General features: G+C 40.5%; 1 protein-coding gene across 4 annotated transcripts in view; it reads right to left on the reverse strand.

The window, feature by feature from the left end:
- DOCK1 (dedicator of cytokinesis 1) overlaps positions 1-15,819 on the reverse strand; it is a 550,235-nt gene that overhangs the window by 33,110 nt on the left and 501,306 nt on the right. For all 4 annotated transcript variants that reach the window (XM_073354059.1, XM_073354057.1, XM_073354058.1 and 1 more), the window contains 2 exons: positions 9,468-9,605; positions 4,123-4,268 (listed from right to left, as the gene is read on the reverse strand). In XM_073354059.1, coding sequence (XP_073210160.1) covers positions 4,123-4,268; positions 9,468-9,605 — 284 coding nt within the window. The remainder of the gene's footprint in view (positions 1-4,122; positions 4,269-9,467; positions 9,606-15,819) is intronic.

The following is a 15,819-nucleotide window of genomic DNA, read 5'->3' on the forward strand; positions in this document are numbered from 1 at the left end:
TTACCTCTAAGTTAAAGTTTTTTGTTTAGTTGAATTTTCAAGGGCTTTAATAAGCATGGTTAGCTATCAACACTGATATGCCCCCTCCACCTCTCAAACAATGAAAAGCCCTATTATATTTCATGCCCACCACCTCGATTTCACTTAATGGCCCCCCACATAGAGGTATCATCCACTCCCACATCCCTCTGCAGAGCCCTGTTCCACTCAATGCCGTCAATGAACAGACCAGACTGTCACCATACTTGCTCCATGCCCCCCCGCCCTGTTCCACATTCCCATGGTCCTGGTCCTTAATATGCTCCTCTCACCATATCCATGCTTCCTACCATTACCTGGTACTTCCTATTCACATTCAGCTTAAAATACACACATGTATAATTATAGGTGAGTACCAACATTTACATGTATCAATATCGATACCTATAAACAATTTAAGAGCCGAAAATAACAAAGTTTGGTGTGGACCTTACAGGAAACCATACACTTTCACCTTCTTAGACATCAGGCAATTTTAGGTGTCACTACTGTTTGAAAGAAAAAAGTGTCCTTTCAAGCATGTTTTTATAACTACATATTGATTTTGTTTCCGATCGGTGCTGTATTAAATGTCCAAAATACTGTTCCAATTAAAAGCATTTTTCTAAAATAGTGACTTCTGAAGAGACCCATTTTTTCCCAAGTCAAAGAATCTTCAAACGTTTTGATCTCCAAGCCATGGGTAGAACTGTTTGTAGTAGCATGTCTCCTGAAAGGCCAAACTTCTGGGGCTCAGTTCATTGGTGGATTAATGGGCCTAGCTGGACTTCTCACACAAATAAAGATCCAACTCCCATTGAAGTCCATAGGAATCTTTCAATTGATTTTAATGGGAATTAGGCATTAACATCTGTGCCACCTTTATGACTTTGATTAAATTGCATTGGTGTAGGTGGTGACAGAATATTCCCCAGTCTCTGTTTGGAGAAGTTATGTGAGTTTTACTACTTAACCTCAAGTAATTTTTCATGAGATTGCAGACCCAGCAAAATCATATTCACTTGTTCTCCCCATGGAGGAGTGTAACAGCTAGCTCTAGGTTTACTTGAAGTCAGCAGGGCGCCTATACTGAATACCCTTTTAGGAGTGTAATAAGCAACTTCTCCCCCAAAAAACCCCTATTTCCCTTTTATTACAAGTAAAAACCTGTATTAACTGTGTAATTAAACAAATTAAGACCTTTCTAGACCTCCCAGTTTACCCATATGACCATTTAGCAGCTGAATGTAGTAAGGAAATGGCACCAAAATGAAGACAGAAATACATAAGGCGTTTGCAGTTAAACTCTGAAAGGTGTTCACATAACTTCACCCACCACACCACCCTTACAGATATTTTGATTAAATGTGAGGTTGTGACACAAAGACCCATTTGCGGTTCACTATTCTGTATCAGCAGCTCTCATCAGGCCTGACATACTCATTAAACTTAACACACTCTTGTCAATCTGTAACTAAAAGGGGTCATGTAAGATATCACTGAAAACTAACTCATCACTGATCATTAATAGTCTTGCATGACATATGTACAGGGTGTGTACAAAAAGTTAAGGGTATGTGCTAGAATTATGTTCCTAAAATGCACAAGCCCAAGGTCCTAACTGAAAGTCCATCATGGAAAGAAGAAAGATCGGTAAGAAATCTACCTTGTACCAACCAAGGCTGTAGCTTATTTAGTTAAGTCTTAGCCACTAGACAGCATATTTTCTTTTATTTGCTTGTAACCATTTTGTCTTTATCCCTTGTACTTGAACTCACTTAAAACCTCTCTTTGTTAATAAACTTGTTTTACTTTTAATCTAAACCAACCCAGTGTTATGCTTGTATTGAAGTGAATGTTAAGTTCAGTTAAGGCAACAAGTTGCTGTGATTTTGTCTCTTTAAAGGAGCAACAGACATTATTAAATCTCAGTGTTCTAGGAGAGGGCTGGACAGTTCAGGACAGATGGTTTTGGGGAAATTAGGGACAAAGGGCATGTTGGGGTCACCCTGCAATTAGTAACCAAGGCTGGTTAAGACCAGGATGGGGCTGTTGTGTTGTAGGCAGGCTGCTGGGGTCAGAGTGATGAACGAGGGTTGCACAGCACACAGACACTCAGTGCATTCTTGTATGCTTACTGGGAGCATCCAGACAAGGAGCTACAGCATTTAAGGCACTCAGGATTACAGGACAAGTGGTGACACAACCTCTCACTGGTCTGAATTGCAACCCAGAACATGACAGATGTACAGCCTGGCAAAAGTCAGACAAAGGTCTTTGTGCATATTAAACTATAGGTATGTTCAAATTTCCAAGGCACTATGAGCCTGAGCCAGAGTCCATTAAAATAAATTGAAAAACTCCCATTAATTTCAATGAGCCTTGGATCAGGCCCTATTTCACAGTGAGCTTCAAAACTAAGTGTTTTTTTTTCTGGTGATGAAGTGTATCCAGTAGGTTGTCGTGATATTTATTAAACTGCCTTGCTGCTCGGTTCACTGTGTCAGCTGAGCTGCAAAATGAGCCTTGTTAGTTTCACTTTTCTGTTCAGGCTCAACTGAGTTCGCACGCACAGCTGACTTCAGGGGAAGGGGAGGGACCAACCTACATGGCTATAAAAGAAAATTGTACCTGTAATTCTTTGTAATAGTTCCACATGTAAAAAGCTTACATAAGGAAGATGACTTGCATTATAGAGCTTTCTTCTGAATTGCACAACCTCTATGAAGCAGGATTAAAAAGGAAATGGAGTGGAGAAGGAGAACAAAGGAAAACGGATTCCAGTGGAATAATCCCAGACAAACTGTCCTCAACATGTGTGCCCCCCGCCACAAACATGCAGCCTGCCAAATGGTATGTACAATGGCAGAGCTGGGGTAGAGGTGCAGAATGGAAAAAGCTGAAAGAGGCAAAAATGTAACAGGCTTAAATGAGGAGAGAAGAGCCAAATATGCAGATATGGAAAGAGTAATGTGAGGAGTGAGAAACAAAGAGAATGACACTTTTATGGTGGCAGCACACAGCCAGTTTTCCCCCTAGCCTTCTATAGATATAGTTTTCTTTTAAGTCATTTTCTGGTGATGAAGAGCAATCCTACCACAAAGCTTCACTTTTTGGCAGCTAAACCCTGCCTTACCCCAATCTGCACCTGGTAGACAAAGCATGAAGGGGCATATGAATGTTTAGGACATCTGGCATTTAAATACCTTGCAATGCTGGCTATAAAAGTGCCATGTGAATGTCTGTTCTCACTTTCAGGTGACATTGTAAATAACAAGTGGGCAGCATTATCTCCCATAAATGTAAACAAACTTGTTTCTCTTAGTGATTGGCTCCACAAGAAGTAGGACTGAGTGGACTTGTAGGCTCTAAAGTTTTACATTGTTTTATTTTTGAGCGTAGTTACATTTTTAAGTTGTGCTTTCACGATAAAGAGACTGCACCACAGTACTTGTATGAGGTGAATTGAAAAATACTATTTTTATCATATTTATAGTGCAAATATTTGTAATAAAATAACAAAGTGATGGTACACTTTGTATTCTGTGTTGTAACTGAAATCAATATATTTGAAAATGTTGAAAAACATCAAAAATATTTAACAAATTTCAATTGGTATTCTATTGTTTAACAGTGCAATTTAAACTGCAATTAATCGACAGCCCCAATTAAAGTCAAATAGTGTATCTTGAAATCAGCATTGAGAAAAACAAGATTCTTTAAGAAATGATCATATTTGTTAAAAAAACAATGCTTTTCTTCTCAGTGGTAGTCCGTTTTAGAGAGATGGAAGTATCACTGCTGAGGAGGGAGGGAAAGAATTTTCCAAAATGCCAAATTTCTAATAAGACCCAGGTCTCCCGACATGCATACCCGAAACTGCTTTCAGTATAGAAACAATTTGCTCAAAATAAATGTACTTGAGTTTTATTTGCTCATATTGGTAACTTTATAAAACAAAGAATTAAGATAACACATGCAATATACTATATGTTTGTAATTAAAGTGTAATTAGGTGCTGACAGCTTCTCACAACCCAGTAAGGATTTGCATGCTGAATCTTTCTCCACAATTACAAGCTCTTAATTGTTATACCTTACTTACCCATCAGAGCCAGGTCTGGAAGGGGTACTATCTGACGAGACAGATGATACTGATGCAACAGATAAAGGTCTTGAAGATGAAGGCATTGTGAATGATCGAACCATAGACCTTGGCCGACTGCCTCGTCTATCATCCAAACTTGAGGGCTACAACAAAGAAAAATATGATCTTATTCTTTTTAGAACACAACCTGAAATTTGTGAGTCATTATCATGTAATGCTGAATGGTTAAATGCTTTTTTTCCACCTAGAATTTTATGCTATTTCAGTTACAAGAAATTTATAATCACACAGATACTGTTACTAGATATATTTAAGAAAAAATGCAAACAGGCCCTGATTCAGGAAAGAACTTAAGCATATGCTTAATTTTAAACACAGGTATGTTTTAAACTCTGCAAGGCAGGGGACTACAACGCCCAACAGCTCCTCCTCACCCCTTGCACTTCCCACTCTTCTGGCCAGGTAAGGGGAAAGGCCCTGAGAACCAGGAAGTGGCTGGGCTGTGGTTGGAAGCAGTGGCCACAAGGAAGCCAGGAGCTGAGGTCAACTGAAGCAGTGGCCACCTGGAAACAGGAAGTCGGAGAGAAGTTGAAAACAGGAACAATATGGAGAGCCATCTGTGGAACAGGCTGTGACTGCCAGACATTACACCTGGGTGCAGGCTTGTGTGGGATTTATGGGGGAGCAGCAGTGGCTAGGCAGGAAGCCATTGCAGAGGGGCCCCAATGATAGACTCTAACTGAGCCTGGCTTGGAGACCTGCAAGGTCCTATTTGCATTGAGCAGAGATTGGACTGGAGAGGCACTAGTAGGCCTAAAGAGCCCCAATTCTCAATTGGACTGCCCCCTAGGGACTGAAACATTTACCATTATTACACTTAATACACTTTTTACTATAACTATTAAGCCTCTGTACCTAGGGTATTTGCAATCTTTCCCTTTCCTGTCAGTTCCACAAAAAATAACCTTTCCCTTAGCCATGTGTCTGAATGGTTACTGGGACTCACCAGGGCTACCAGCACCGACAACGCCTAGATGTTGAAGCACCTACAGTTTCCTCCAAGTTGTGGTGCATGTGGCATGCTACTGGTACCCTAGTGTATTCTAGCACTGAGTAACAGCAATAATGAACCAAAGTTTTTAAAAAACCACAAATATGGTATTGCTGTTAACAGAGCCACTTTCACGGAGTGACATCTAGGTTGAGAAGAAAATATTTAAATGTCGTTTTTTATGCAGATGTTCTTTTATAGTTCTGAATATTTATACAAGCTTTGCTAGTCATTAATAACTGATATATGCATAAAATAATTGAACTTTCAGACAAAAATAAGAATCTCCTGCTGTTTAGTCACAGGTAGCTTTTCCACACTGTCAACTACTGCTAAGCTGGCATTGTACAAGAAAGACAGAAGTGATAAAATTCCATCAATTCTTAGTAGTGGATCAGAGTGACACTGGCAAGATACCACCAACTGGGTCTGACTTTCCAGTCATCTCTTTGACAATGTTAATGTGTATGACTGAAGCAAGTGACACATAAGTATAATTAATGTCAATATCTCGTTTCTCCTTGGGAATAAATTACTATTTAGAGGCACAGTGCATCAAACATATCAAGCAGGGATTTAAGGACCATAAAGGGAACAACATTTACAAGGATACTATCAAGGCTGGTAAGCTTCAGATAGGATTTCTCTCTCCTCTAAATATGTCATTACCTTAAAAATAACACCACTATAGAAGGATCTGAAAATGAGTTTCTGAAGTCAGGGCTGTCATAGTCAAATTCATCGGCCCATTCTGCTCCCCTTGTGCTTCTGGGGATTCCCCTGGTGCACAGGCTCTCATGCCACTCATCCCACAGACTCCCAGAGTAGGATGTTTAGTCAGGACAGAGAGTTGGTGTGGCTAGCGTGTGCTGTGTTCTTGCTATCTTCAGCTGGCATTTGTTCTCTTGGGGACTGTTGGCACCTAGCCCAGGATGTGCTAAGCTACACTGGTACTGATCAAAGAATCCGAGAGCTATGACCAGATCCCTGTTGTCCCACTCTACTATGCCCAGTGGAAATCTGGCACAGCAAAAATTCTGACTTAGTGTGTTTAAAATACACAATCTAAACACCTGTGTGATCCCCAGTAATAAAAGAAATTCAGGGCCAGATCCTGATCCCAATTCCACAAGTGTCAATCTGGAGTAGCACCATCACTGGACATACAGTGCTGTAAATCCATCGTAACTACGATCAGAATTTGGTGCACTGAATCTTGGATATAATATGTTTAGGTTACACATTCCATGAATTACAGTTTGCCTTTTTCATACAAGGGACATAATGTCAAGCTGCGCTTTCTAGTGGTGGAATCACCCTAGAATTAGCCTTTAACAGACTTCTTTGCAAAATTTTCCTATTAGTGTTTCAATCGTTATTCACTAAGGACTAGGCTGTGGCTAGCTCTTTCATGGGTGTGCACTGTGCGGTGGGGTGGGATTAATGAACCACATCTTGTGCTGCCTCTGGTAAGGGCTACCCAAAATCTCAGACCTGTTGGGAGCTCCTGTCTGATTAATCCTCTTTACAGGTCCATACAAAGTTCAAAAATGGAATAGAGGGAGTCCTGTTTATTCTGCAGCTGTGAAATTCACCCAATACTGCAGAATAATGCTCCAAATTCAGAATTTCCATTTTTAAATAATTATGGCTCTAGCCTTTATGGTTGCAGAGATAACCTTCAAAACATGAACCGAATGTAAACCACTGCAGTGACTTCTAAGTATGCAGACTACCTGATATAATAACTCTAAGGGCATGAACTGTCCCCAATCATCCCAAGTGGGGTGACTGTGGAATCTGGCTTTTTCCAAGCTCCACAGACATCAACATTTCACCATGGAATTAATCATTCTGCTGCAGCCATGCATTCAATATTTTGTTTTGTCTCCTTGCCCTGCTGGGATCTGCCCGCTACTGTGTCTTACTCATCAGCTTTCCTTCTAATGGGGAGTTAGCTGGATTACCATTCATGCTCCCTACAGTATGCCACAGAACTAGGCAGAAAGCCAGAGTTGGAGTACAGATTGCAGCCAGGCAGCTTGGGAACCAGAAGCATACACTGGCAAGCTGGGCTGCCTGCAGAATAATGTAGTAGTTAATGTTTCTTCAACTGGCGATTTTCCTTATTTGGTCTTGTTGATAGAAAATGCATTTGCGCAATCTTACAAATATATTAATGGTTTCTTGTGGGGGAGTTTCTGAAAGTTTCAATTATTAGTGTACATTTTCTCTTGCTTGAAATTATTCTTTACAATTTCTGGGAAAATATTTACTTTCTTAAGCAATTTCTGATATTTGCTTTCTTGAAGACAAATCATATTTCGCTACAAGGTCACATCTTATCAAATTGTTGAGTAGATTCTCCCTTAATTTCTTTTTTCATGAGCTATTTGTGTGGTTACTACAGCTTGAAATCTAGTTAGCCATTTGGGACCAAGATGAACAATGCATGTCAACATAAAGAAGTAGACAAAATCTGAGTTTATTCACTCACTGGTATAGATTCACTTATATTTCTGATAAATACTGAACACATTCATGTATTTATTTTGTTTGTCTTTTTAAACCATAACAAGGGGAAAAGAGTGTACAGTGGATGTAAGTTTCATATAAGTCTTCCTTTTTCATTACAAATCTAACCAAGACCTACAACAAGGTTAAAGAATATTTATAACATTGACGGAGGTTTTGATTCTGAGTCTGTCAATGCTACTCATATACAAGGCATAAGAGTTGGAACAGAAGCCTTCAACATACTTTCAGAACACAAATCCCAGCACAGTCAGTCCTAAGGTTAACTCTAACTCTTTACTTGTATGTTACTGAATTTTTAAAATTTATTTATAAAACATGTGCCCGCTTTGCATAATCTCCAAGTGCACTTACGGCTTTCAAAATACATTCTCGATTAAGAACCTACGTGCAGGCTGCAAGAGTCAGCACTTGAAACACTCTCTGCACTAAGCAGCAACACTCAGTCTTAAACAAAAACAAAACCTCTCTACTAACTAACCCCCTTTAATCAACAAGGTTCAAAGTGTAAGAGGACTTTCAAAATTTCTGGCTGCATCTTGAAGCTGAGACAGAAGGGTGGCCAAAAATGATTTGCTCATGTTGGGAGAATGCAAACTACAGTACTGAGGACCATCCACTGCGAACAATCTACATCCCCCCCCCCGCTCTCCTGAAATACAGTTTGGAGTCATAGTAGAATCATAGAATATCAGGATTGGAAGGGACCTCAGGAGGTCATCTACTCCAACCCCCTGCTCAAAGCAGGACCAATCCCCAATTTTTGCCCCAGATCCCTAAATGGCCCCCTCAAGGATTGAACTCACAAGCTTGGGGTTAGCAGGCCAATACTCAAACCACTGAGCTATCCCTCCTCCTTGTAGCCTGAGATTTACAAGTAAGGTCAAGGATGCAGTGTACTTAATAGCAACAAGTCATTGCTGAGAATCTGCAGATACAGGGCCCTGACTTATTGAAAAAACATTTTAAAAAGCCTTAGAACTAGCTTTGGAAGTGACACTCTGTGATATTCCTTGATATGAACCTCTGACTTCAAAGAACAAATGCTTCAAAGATATCAGAAACTCCTAGAGATTGTAACCTGTGTAAAAGATCCTTAAAACCTGAACACTTTGAAGGACTATGTTGATTTCCAATGGACAGATCCAGGTATTTTAGGGTAAGTCTTTTACGCTGAGGAGTCATGTTGATAAGGGTTTTTGAATGTTTTTTGGGACATTTGTCCACTTCTCCTAAGCACTGACAATTTAAGTGAAGTCTTTAGCTGGTCCCAATGCTCTAAGCTACAGTTGCTAGTCCAGAGGTAAATTAACCAAGTAGACCTATTCATCTAGCATAGTTACAGACAAAGGTACCTGTTGAAGCCACTGATATATAACTATGCTTCAGAAGACAACCTTCTGGATGGGCATATAGTACAGGACAAAAACCTAGAAACCAGAAAGATATTATATTCTAATCTTAAAAGAGATACTCATTTGATGTGCAACACAAGGCAAGTCACTACACTTTCATGCGACTACCGACGTGGACAATTTTAGGGACGTTAAGAGAAATAAACCTCTGTCTAAAAATGAGTTTAAATACACCAGCACCACACCACCAAAACAAAATGAAAACCATATATCCCTTAAGATTCTTAATCACACTCTATTAAAACTGTTTTTTCTATATATTCATTTAATGACTGAAATGTGAATTACAGCAATTCCAAAGACAGATACTTTTTTAAATGTCAGGTTTGGAGACAACTTACAATTGTTCTGATACCGTATTGCTTTTCCACTTTTTCTTTAAGCTGCTTAAAACAGGCCTCCATTCTCTCATGAAATGGCCTTAGCGCTTCAGTTACTTTCTCTCCATGAATTCGGATACCTTCTGCCAGGAATGGAATCTAAAGAATACAATTAGATGATGATGAATTTTCTGGTCTTCTCTCATAAAAGGAAGTAGAGCAAGGGGGACTCTACATATACTTAGAAGTAGGCTTCTAAGAGGAATATGAGATTTTTATGGAACACTAATAGCAAGTAAAGCAGAACATGGTGATTTTTGGTACTATATATGATTTCATTTTCACTCTGTGTTGCGCATAGTCATTTAAAATGAATGTACGAATAATTCTGCCAAGCAATTATAAGGTACAGCTAAATTTATCAGGTTGAACAAATACCCCTTTATTTTATGTTTAAAAACCCCTCATACATACTGTACTTTAAATTTGACTCAAAAGCTAGACCAGTGATACTCAGACCTCAGTGGTTCAGGGGCCAAATTAGCAATCCACATTACCCAAAAGAGCCACAGTTGTGTGAATTCACTGTTTCATTTACTATAGTACTACATATTCATATTTAAACAGTAAGATGGGAAATATGTAGTTTTTATATATATATATAATTCTCACAGCAAAATGACTGACCAAGTATTATAATTTTATCAACTACAATTGGTCAATAACATATTAAAAGCGTCCTGATTGGTTAATAATTAAATCACAGTGTTTTAATATCACGTGCTGCAAAGAGCTGCAGGAGACACATTAAAGAGCCACTTGCGAGCCTGAGTCTGAGTATCACTGAGCTACACTATTAATATCAGCCCCACCAGGTTTCATGGGAATAAATAGCAGAGAAAAACAATCTTCACATCTATTTCTGTTTAACACATGCTATTTAGGAAACCCTGTGTTACCATGAAAAAAAATCTTAAGATATTGTACACCACATATTTGTTAAGAAAACATACAGATTTATATACCAAAAATGACAATATTTTTCATCGTAAATTGAGTTTTCAATGATTTTTAGTAGAGAGTGAGGTGAGGGGTGGCGGTGAGAATAAATTAATTCTCTTTTATAACTGAAAATAATAATTTATCTGCAAGGCTGTGTCACAAAATATCCATGCCAACACAAGGTTATATAATTAGTTCATAGTGTGGAGGTATAGCTGACCTTTTAAAATGTTTAAAGAGAGACATTTTCATTCCCACAGCAACACAGAAGAATCTAATAGTAGGTCTTTCTCATGTTTAAGAAAAATATTTCCTTTTCCAGATCAGCTCCAACCTACACAGTGCTCTGGTTCTGAGTCAGATATTCTTTGCAGCAATCAAGCTAAGAGGTTTCCTCTTAATAATTCATAATTAAACTGTAATACTGATTAAAAACAGATTTTTCTAATATGACGGATCAGCAATCTAAATGAGCAGACTTATTAGTAAGGAGGATAAGAAGTACACAATTAAATTACATGTGAACAAATTTAAGAAATCTTATCAAGATGAATCCATGAATAAATGCATTTTGTGCTATTTAACAGCACACAGCTGTTGCTTCTCTTGGCACTCTTCAAAAAAATACAATATTTCTACAACACAAATACAATATTTCTACTCTATCCACTTTTATTTATAATCCATATGGATTTGTACTCAGTAGCAAAAAAAAAAAAAAAAACTTTAGAATGGTCTTCTTCCTAATTTTCTGTCTACAATAAATGAATCTCAGTTCCCCGCGGGCCAACTAAGGAGTGCATGGGCTCATTTGTTTTTCTTCGCTATAAGAGAATGGGACGACTTGGGCAACATATCTTAAAATGTATAAATATATTTTTGCAGCGGCCTACTGTAGTTTGCAGTGCATATGTTGGTGGGGGGAGAGTATGGATTAAGCATTCTCTTTAGTTATGATGGAGACTAGCAGATGCCAATGGATATAGTCAAACCTGTGTGAAGTTCCTTGATGTTCAAGAGCAGCTGAACAAGGAAGATTAGCAGCCAAGCCTGTCTGAACAAGTCCAGGCTAGTTTTGAGAACATGAGCACCTTGCATCCAGAGCTTAATGACATTGGATTAAAGGGTTTGCTAAGCAAAATTCGCAGAGAAGACCAGATATGCCTGAGAGCAAGGAAACAAGGAAGACAGAGCCCAATATGAACAGGGCTGAATTTAAGAACTTGATGGTGTCTTAGTTTGAGTTTCTGAAAGTGGAATTGTTTTGTGCAGTTTTGACCACCTCTTTTCAAGGTAACCAGCACTTGTGTACATTTTGTCTTCAATTTCTCTTCCAAGAGAAACTGACCTACTACAGTGCCCCAAATCCTAATGCTGCAAGGACCATCTTTTCTCCCTCGCCCAAAAGGAGACAGGTAGGTCTGGTTAGCAGTGGTATATCATTTTGATAAGGGGTATGTGTGTGTAAGGGGGCGGGGGTTAATTGAATGTTATGTTGTTGCCAAGTTATTTGACCTTAGCGAAATGATCAGTTTATTTATTGACATATTTTAAAAGATTGTGAAGGGTGCCAGAGCTTTAGATAAGTGGTCTTATTGTAATGTAATAAATGAAAAAATAAGCACATATCTAAACATTAAAGATGCGGGGAGGGGGGAAGAAACAAAAAACAAACTAACAAAAAAACCATAATGTATCCATATATTATTTATGCCATAATATATTTTTCCTTATCCTCTCTTTTTAAAAGTTTATCATAGCTCTAGCTGCCATTACTTCTTAATATCATTCCATGATGTACGACAGATAGGGGTTCTGGGTTTTGGTTTAAACAGAAAGCTATCAATAAAATCACACCAATTCTATTTTTTAAAATAATTTAGCACCTATGAAAATTTTACAAGAAAGGGATTTTTTTTAACTTTGCATGTTGTAATTCCTTTCACCAGTATGGGAAGGGTACAGAAATAATTCTTTGTGCTGTGTACTAATCTTGGTATGCTCTAAGTATAATGGCTAGAAGTTGAGTGACTATTGCACTGAGATGAACTTCATTACTGTCATGTGGTGATGAAACAGCCTATTTCAGATCTAAATGATACTGTCAAATAAAACGACAGGATCTAATTTTTCTAGGAAGTGAAAAGGCACAAAATTAGACAAAAATAAACATCTAAAACGAATATTGTAGATATAAAAATACAATAGATACAAAAACTAGAATATTAATGGTTGAGCAGCACAGTCATTTCCCATGAGATAAATACCATGGCATTTCATAGGATTTTCATGAATTTGAAATAATGTTCAAACACCCGAAGTTTGGATGTTTTTGCTGTGACTGTTTTACACGGTACTAATTTAGGGTAGTAGCTTGAAGTACACATTAACAGAAGGCACCAGACTACATGGAAGCACTGAAAAACGAAGTTCTCATCCACAATTTAAGTAAAGCCACTGAATTTTCCCCACACATTGCTCCATCTCTCTGTACTTCCACCCTGTTCTGTAGGGGCCTCTCCAGAGAGTAGTGCCAATTTTGAGACTGAGCCTAGAACAGTGGTCACCAACCTGTAGATCATGACTGACTGGTCGATCCTGGAGACTCTCCCAGTCGATCATAGAATATCATAGAATATCAGGGTTGGAAGGGACCTCAGGAGGTCATCTAGTCCAACCCCCTGCTCAAAGCAGGACCAATCCCCAATTAAATCATCCCAGCCAGGGCTTTGTTAAGCCTGACCTTAAAAACTTCTAAGGAAGGAGATTCTACCACCTCCCTAGGTAATGCATTCCAGTGTTTCACCACACTCCTAGTGAAACAGTTTTTCCTAATATCCAACCTAAACCTCCCCCACTGCAACTTGAGACCATTACTCCTTGTCCTGTCCTCTTCTACCACTGAAAATAGTCTAGAACCATCCTCTCTGGAACCACCTCTCAGGTAGTTGAAAGCAGCTATCAAATCCCCCCTCATTCTTCTCTTCTGCAGACTAAACAAGCCCAGTTCCCTCAGCCTCTCCTCATAAGTCATGTGTTCCAGACCCCTAATAATTTTTGTTGCCCTTCGCTGGACTCTCTCCAATTTATCCACATCCTTCTTGTAGTGTGGGGCCCAAAACTGGACACAGTACTCCAGATGAGGCCTCACCAATGTCGAATAGAGGGGAACGATCACGTCCCTCGATCTGCTCGCTATGCCCCTACTTATGCATCCCAAAATGCCATTGGCCTTCTTGGCAACGAGGGCACACTGCTGACTCATATCCAGCTTCTCGTCCACTGTCACCCCTAGGTCCTTTTCCGCAGAACTGCTGCCTAGCCATTCGGTCCCTAGTCTGTAGCTGTGCATTGGGTTCTTCCGTCCTAAGTGCAGGACTCTGCACTTATCCTTATTGAACCTCATCAGATTTCTTTTGGTCCAATCCTCCAATTTGTCTAGGTCCCTCTGTATCCTATCCCTGCCCTCCAGCGTATCTACCACTCTTCCTAGTTTAGTATCATCCGCAAATTTGCTGAGAGTGCAATCCACACCATCCTCCAGATCATTTATGAAGATATTGAACAAAACCGGCCCCAGGACCAAACCCTGGGGCACTCCACTTGACACCGGCTGCCAACTAGACATGGAGCCATTCATCACTATCCGTTGAGCCCGACAATCTAGCCAGCTTTCTACCCACCTTATAGTGCATTCATCCAGCCCATACTTCTTTAACTTGCTGACAAGAATACTGTGGGAGACCATGTCAAAAGCTTTGCTAAAGTCAAGAAACAATACATCCACTGCTTTCCCTTCATCCACAGAACCAGTAATCTCATCATAGAAGGCGATTAGATTAGTCAGGCATGACCTTCCCTCGGTGAATCCATGCTGACTGTTCCTGATCACTTTCCTCTCATGTAAGTGCTTCAGGATTGATTCTTTGAGGACCTGCTCCATGATTTTTCCGGGGACTGAGGTGAGGCTGACTGGCCTGGAGTTCCCAGGATCCTCCTTCTTCCCTTTTTTAAAGATTGGCAGTACATTAGCCTTTTTCCAGTCATCTGGGACTTCCCCCGTTCGCCACGAGTTTTCAAAGATAATGGTCAATGGCTCTGCAATCACAGCCGCCAATTCCTTTAGCACTCTTGGATGCAACTCGTCCGGCCCCATGGACTTGTGCACGTCCAGCTTTTCTAAATAGTCCCTAACCACCTCTTTCTCCACAGAGGGCTGGCCATCTACTCCCCATGTTGTGATGCCCAGCGCAGCAGTCTGGGAGCTGACCTTGTTAGTGAAGACAGAGGCAAAAAAAGCATTGAGATAGCGATCTCTGGCCACTAAAAGTCTGGTGGTATAGCGGGGAGGGGGCCAGGGGTCTCCATGCGCTGCTCCTGCCTGCCAGCACCACCCCTGCAGCTCCCATTGGCCGGGAATGGGGAACTGTGGCCAATGGGAGCTGCAGGGGTGGTGCCTTTAGAGAGAGGCAGTGCACAGAGCCACGTGCTCCCCCACAGGGGCTGCAGGGGCATGTTGGCCCCTTCCGGGAGTGGCGTGGGTCTGGGGAAGGCAGAGAGCCTGCCTTAGCCCCGCTGCACCGCCGCCAGGGAGTGACCTGAGGAAGTGCCACCCGGCAGGAGCCCACACCCCAATCCCAAGCCCTAAGCCCCCTCCAGAGCATGCACCCCATAACTCCTCCTATACTCCGTACTCCTACACCCCAACACTGTCCCAGCCCAGAGCCCCCTCTTGCACCCAAACTACCTCCCAGAACTTGTTCCCCTCACCCCTTCCTGCGCCCAAACCCTCTGCCCCAGGCTCAGCCCAGAGCCCACACCCTCTCCCAAAACCAACCCCCCTGCCCCAGCCCAGTGAACGTGAGTGAGGGTGGGGAGAGCAAGCAACGAAGGAAGGGGAGAAGGAGTGAGTGGGGTGGAGCCTCGGGGAAGGGGCGGGGTAGATCCTAGTTTGCATTTAAATTCAAAAAGTGGTCTTGTGTGTAAACAGGTTGGAGACCACTGACCTAGAAGGTATCCAGGAATGAGGTCTTAATCTTTGGCCTCTCTCTCTCACGCTCTCTCTCAACAAAGATTACCTTTAAACTAAAGAGTATCAATTAAAGATTATTACCAATTACTTGTTTCCGGTGGTGCCCATGCACACAAGTTACTGCATAAGATGATCATCTTACTGCCAACACTTATATTTAAAAATAAGACTATACAATGAAAAAAATTGTATTCTGTTCCAAATACATGTTTTATTTTTCACTTTCCAAATAGAAGGCACCATCCCTACCCTGAAGAGGTTGTTTTCCAAAAGACAAATGAGACAAAGGGAAGGTGAAGGGGTGCAACAATACAAACAAAATAGTCACGGAGGTAACTG

Source organism: Lepidochelys kempii, chromosome 7 (assembly GCF_965140265.1).
Source record: "Lepidochelys kempii isolate rLepKem1 chromosome 7, rLepKem1.hap2, whole genome shotgun sequence".
Classification (NCBI taxonomy): Eukaryota; Metazoa; Chordata; order Testudines; family Cheloniidae; genus Lepidochelys; species Lepidochelys kempii.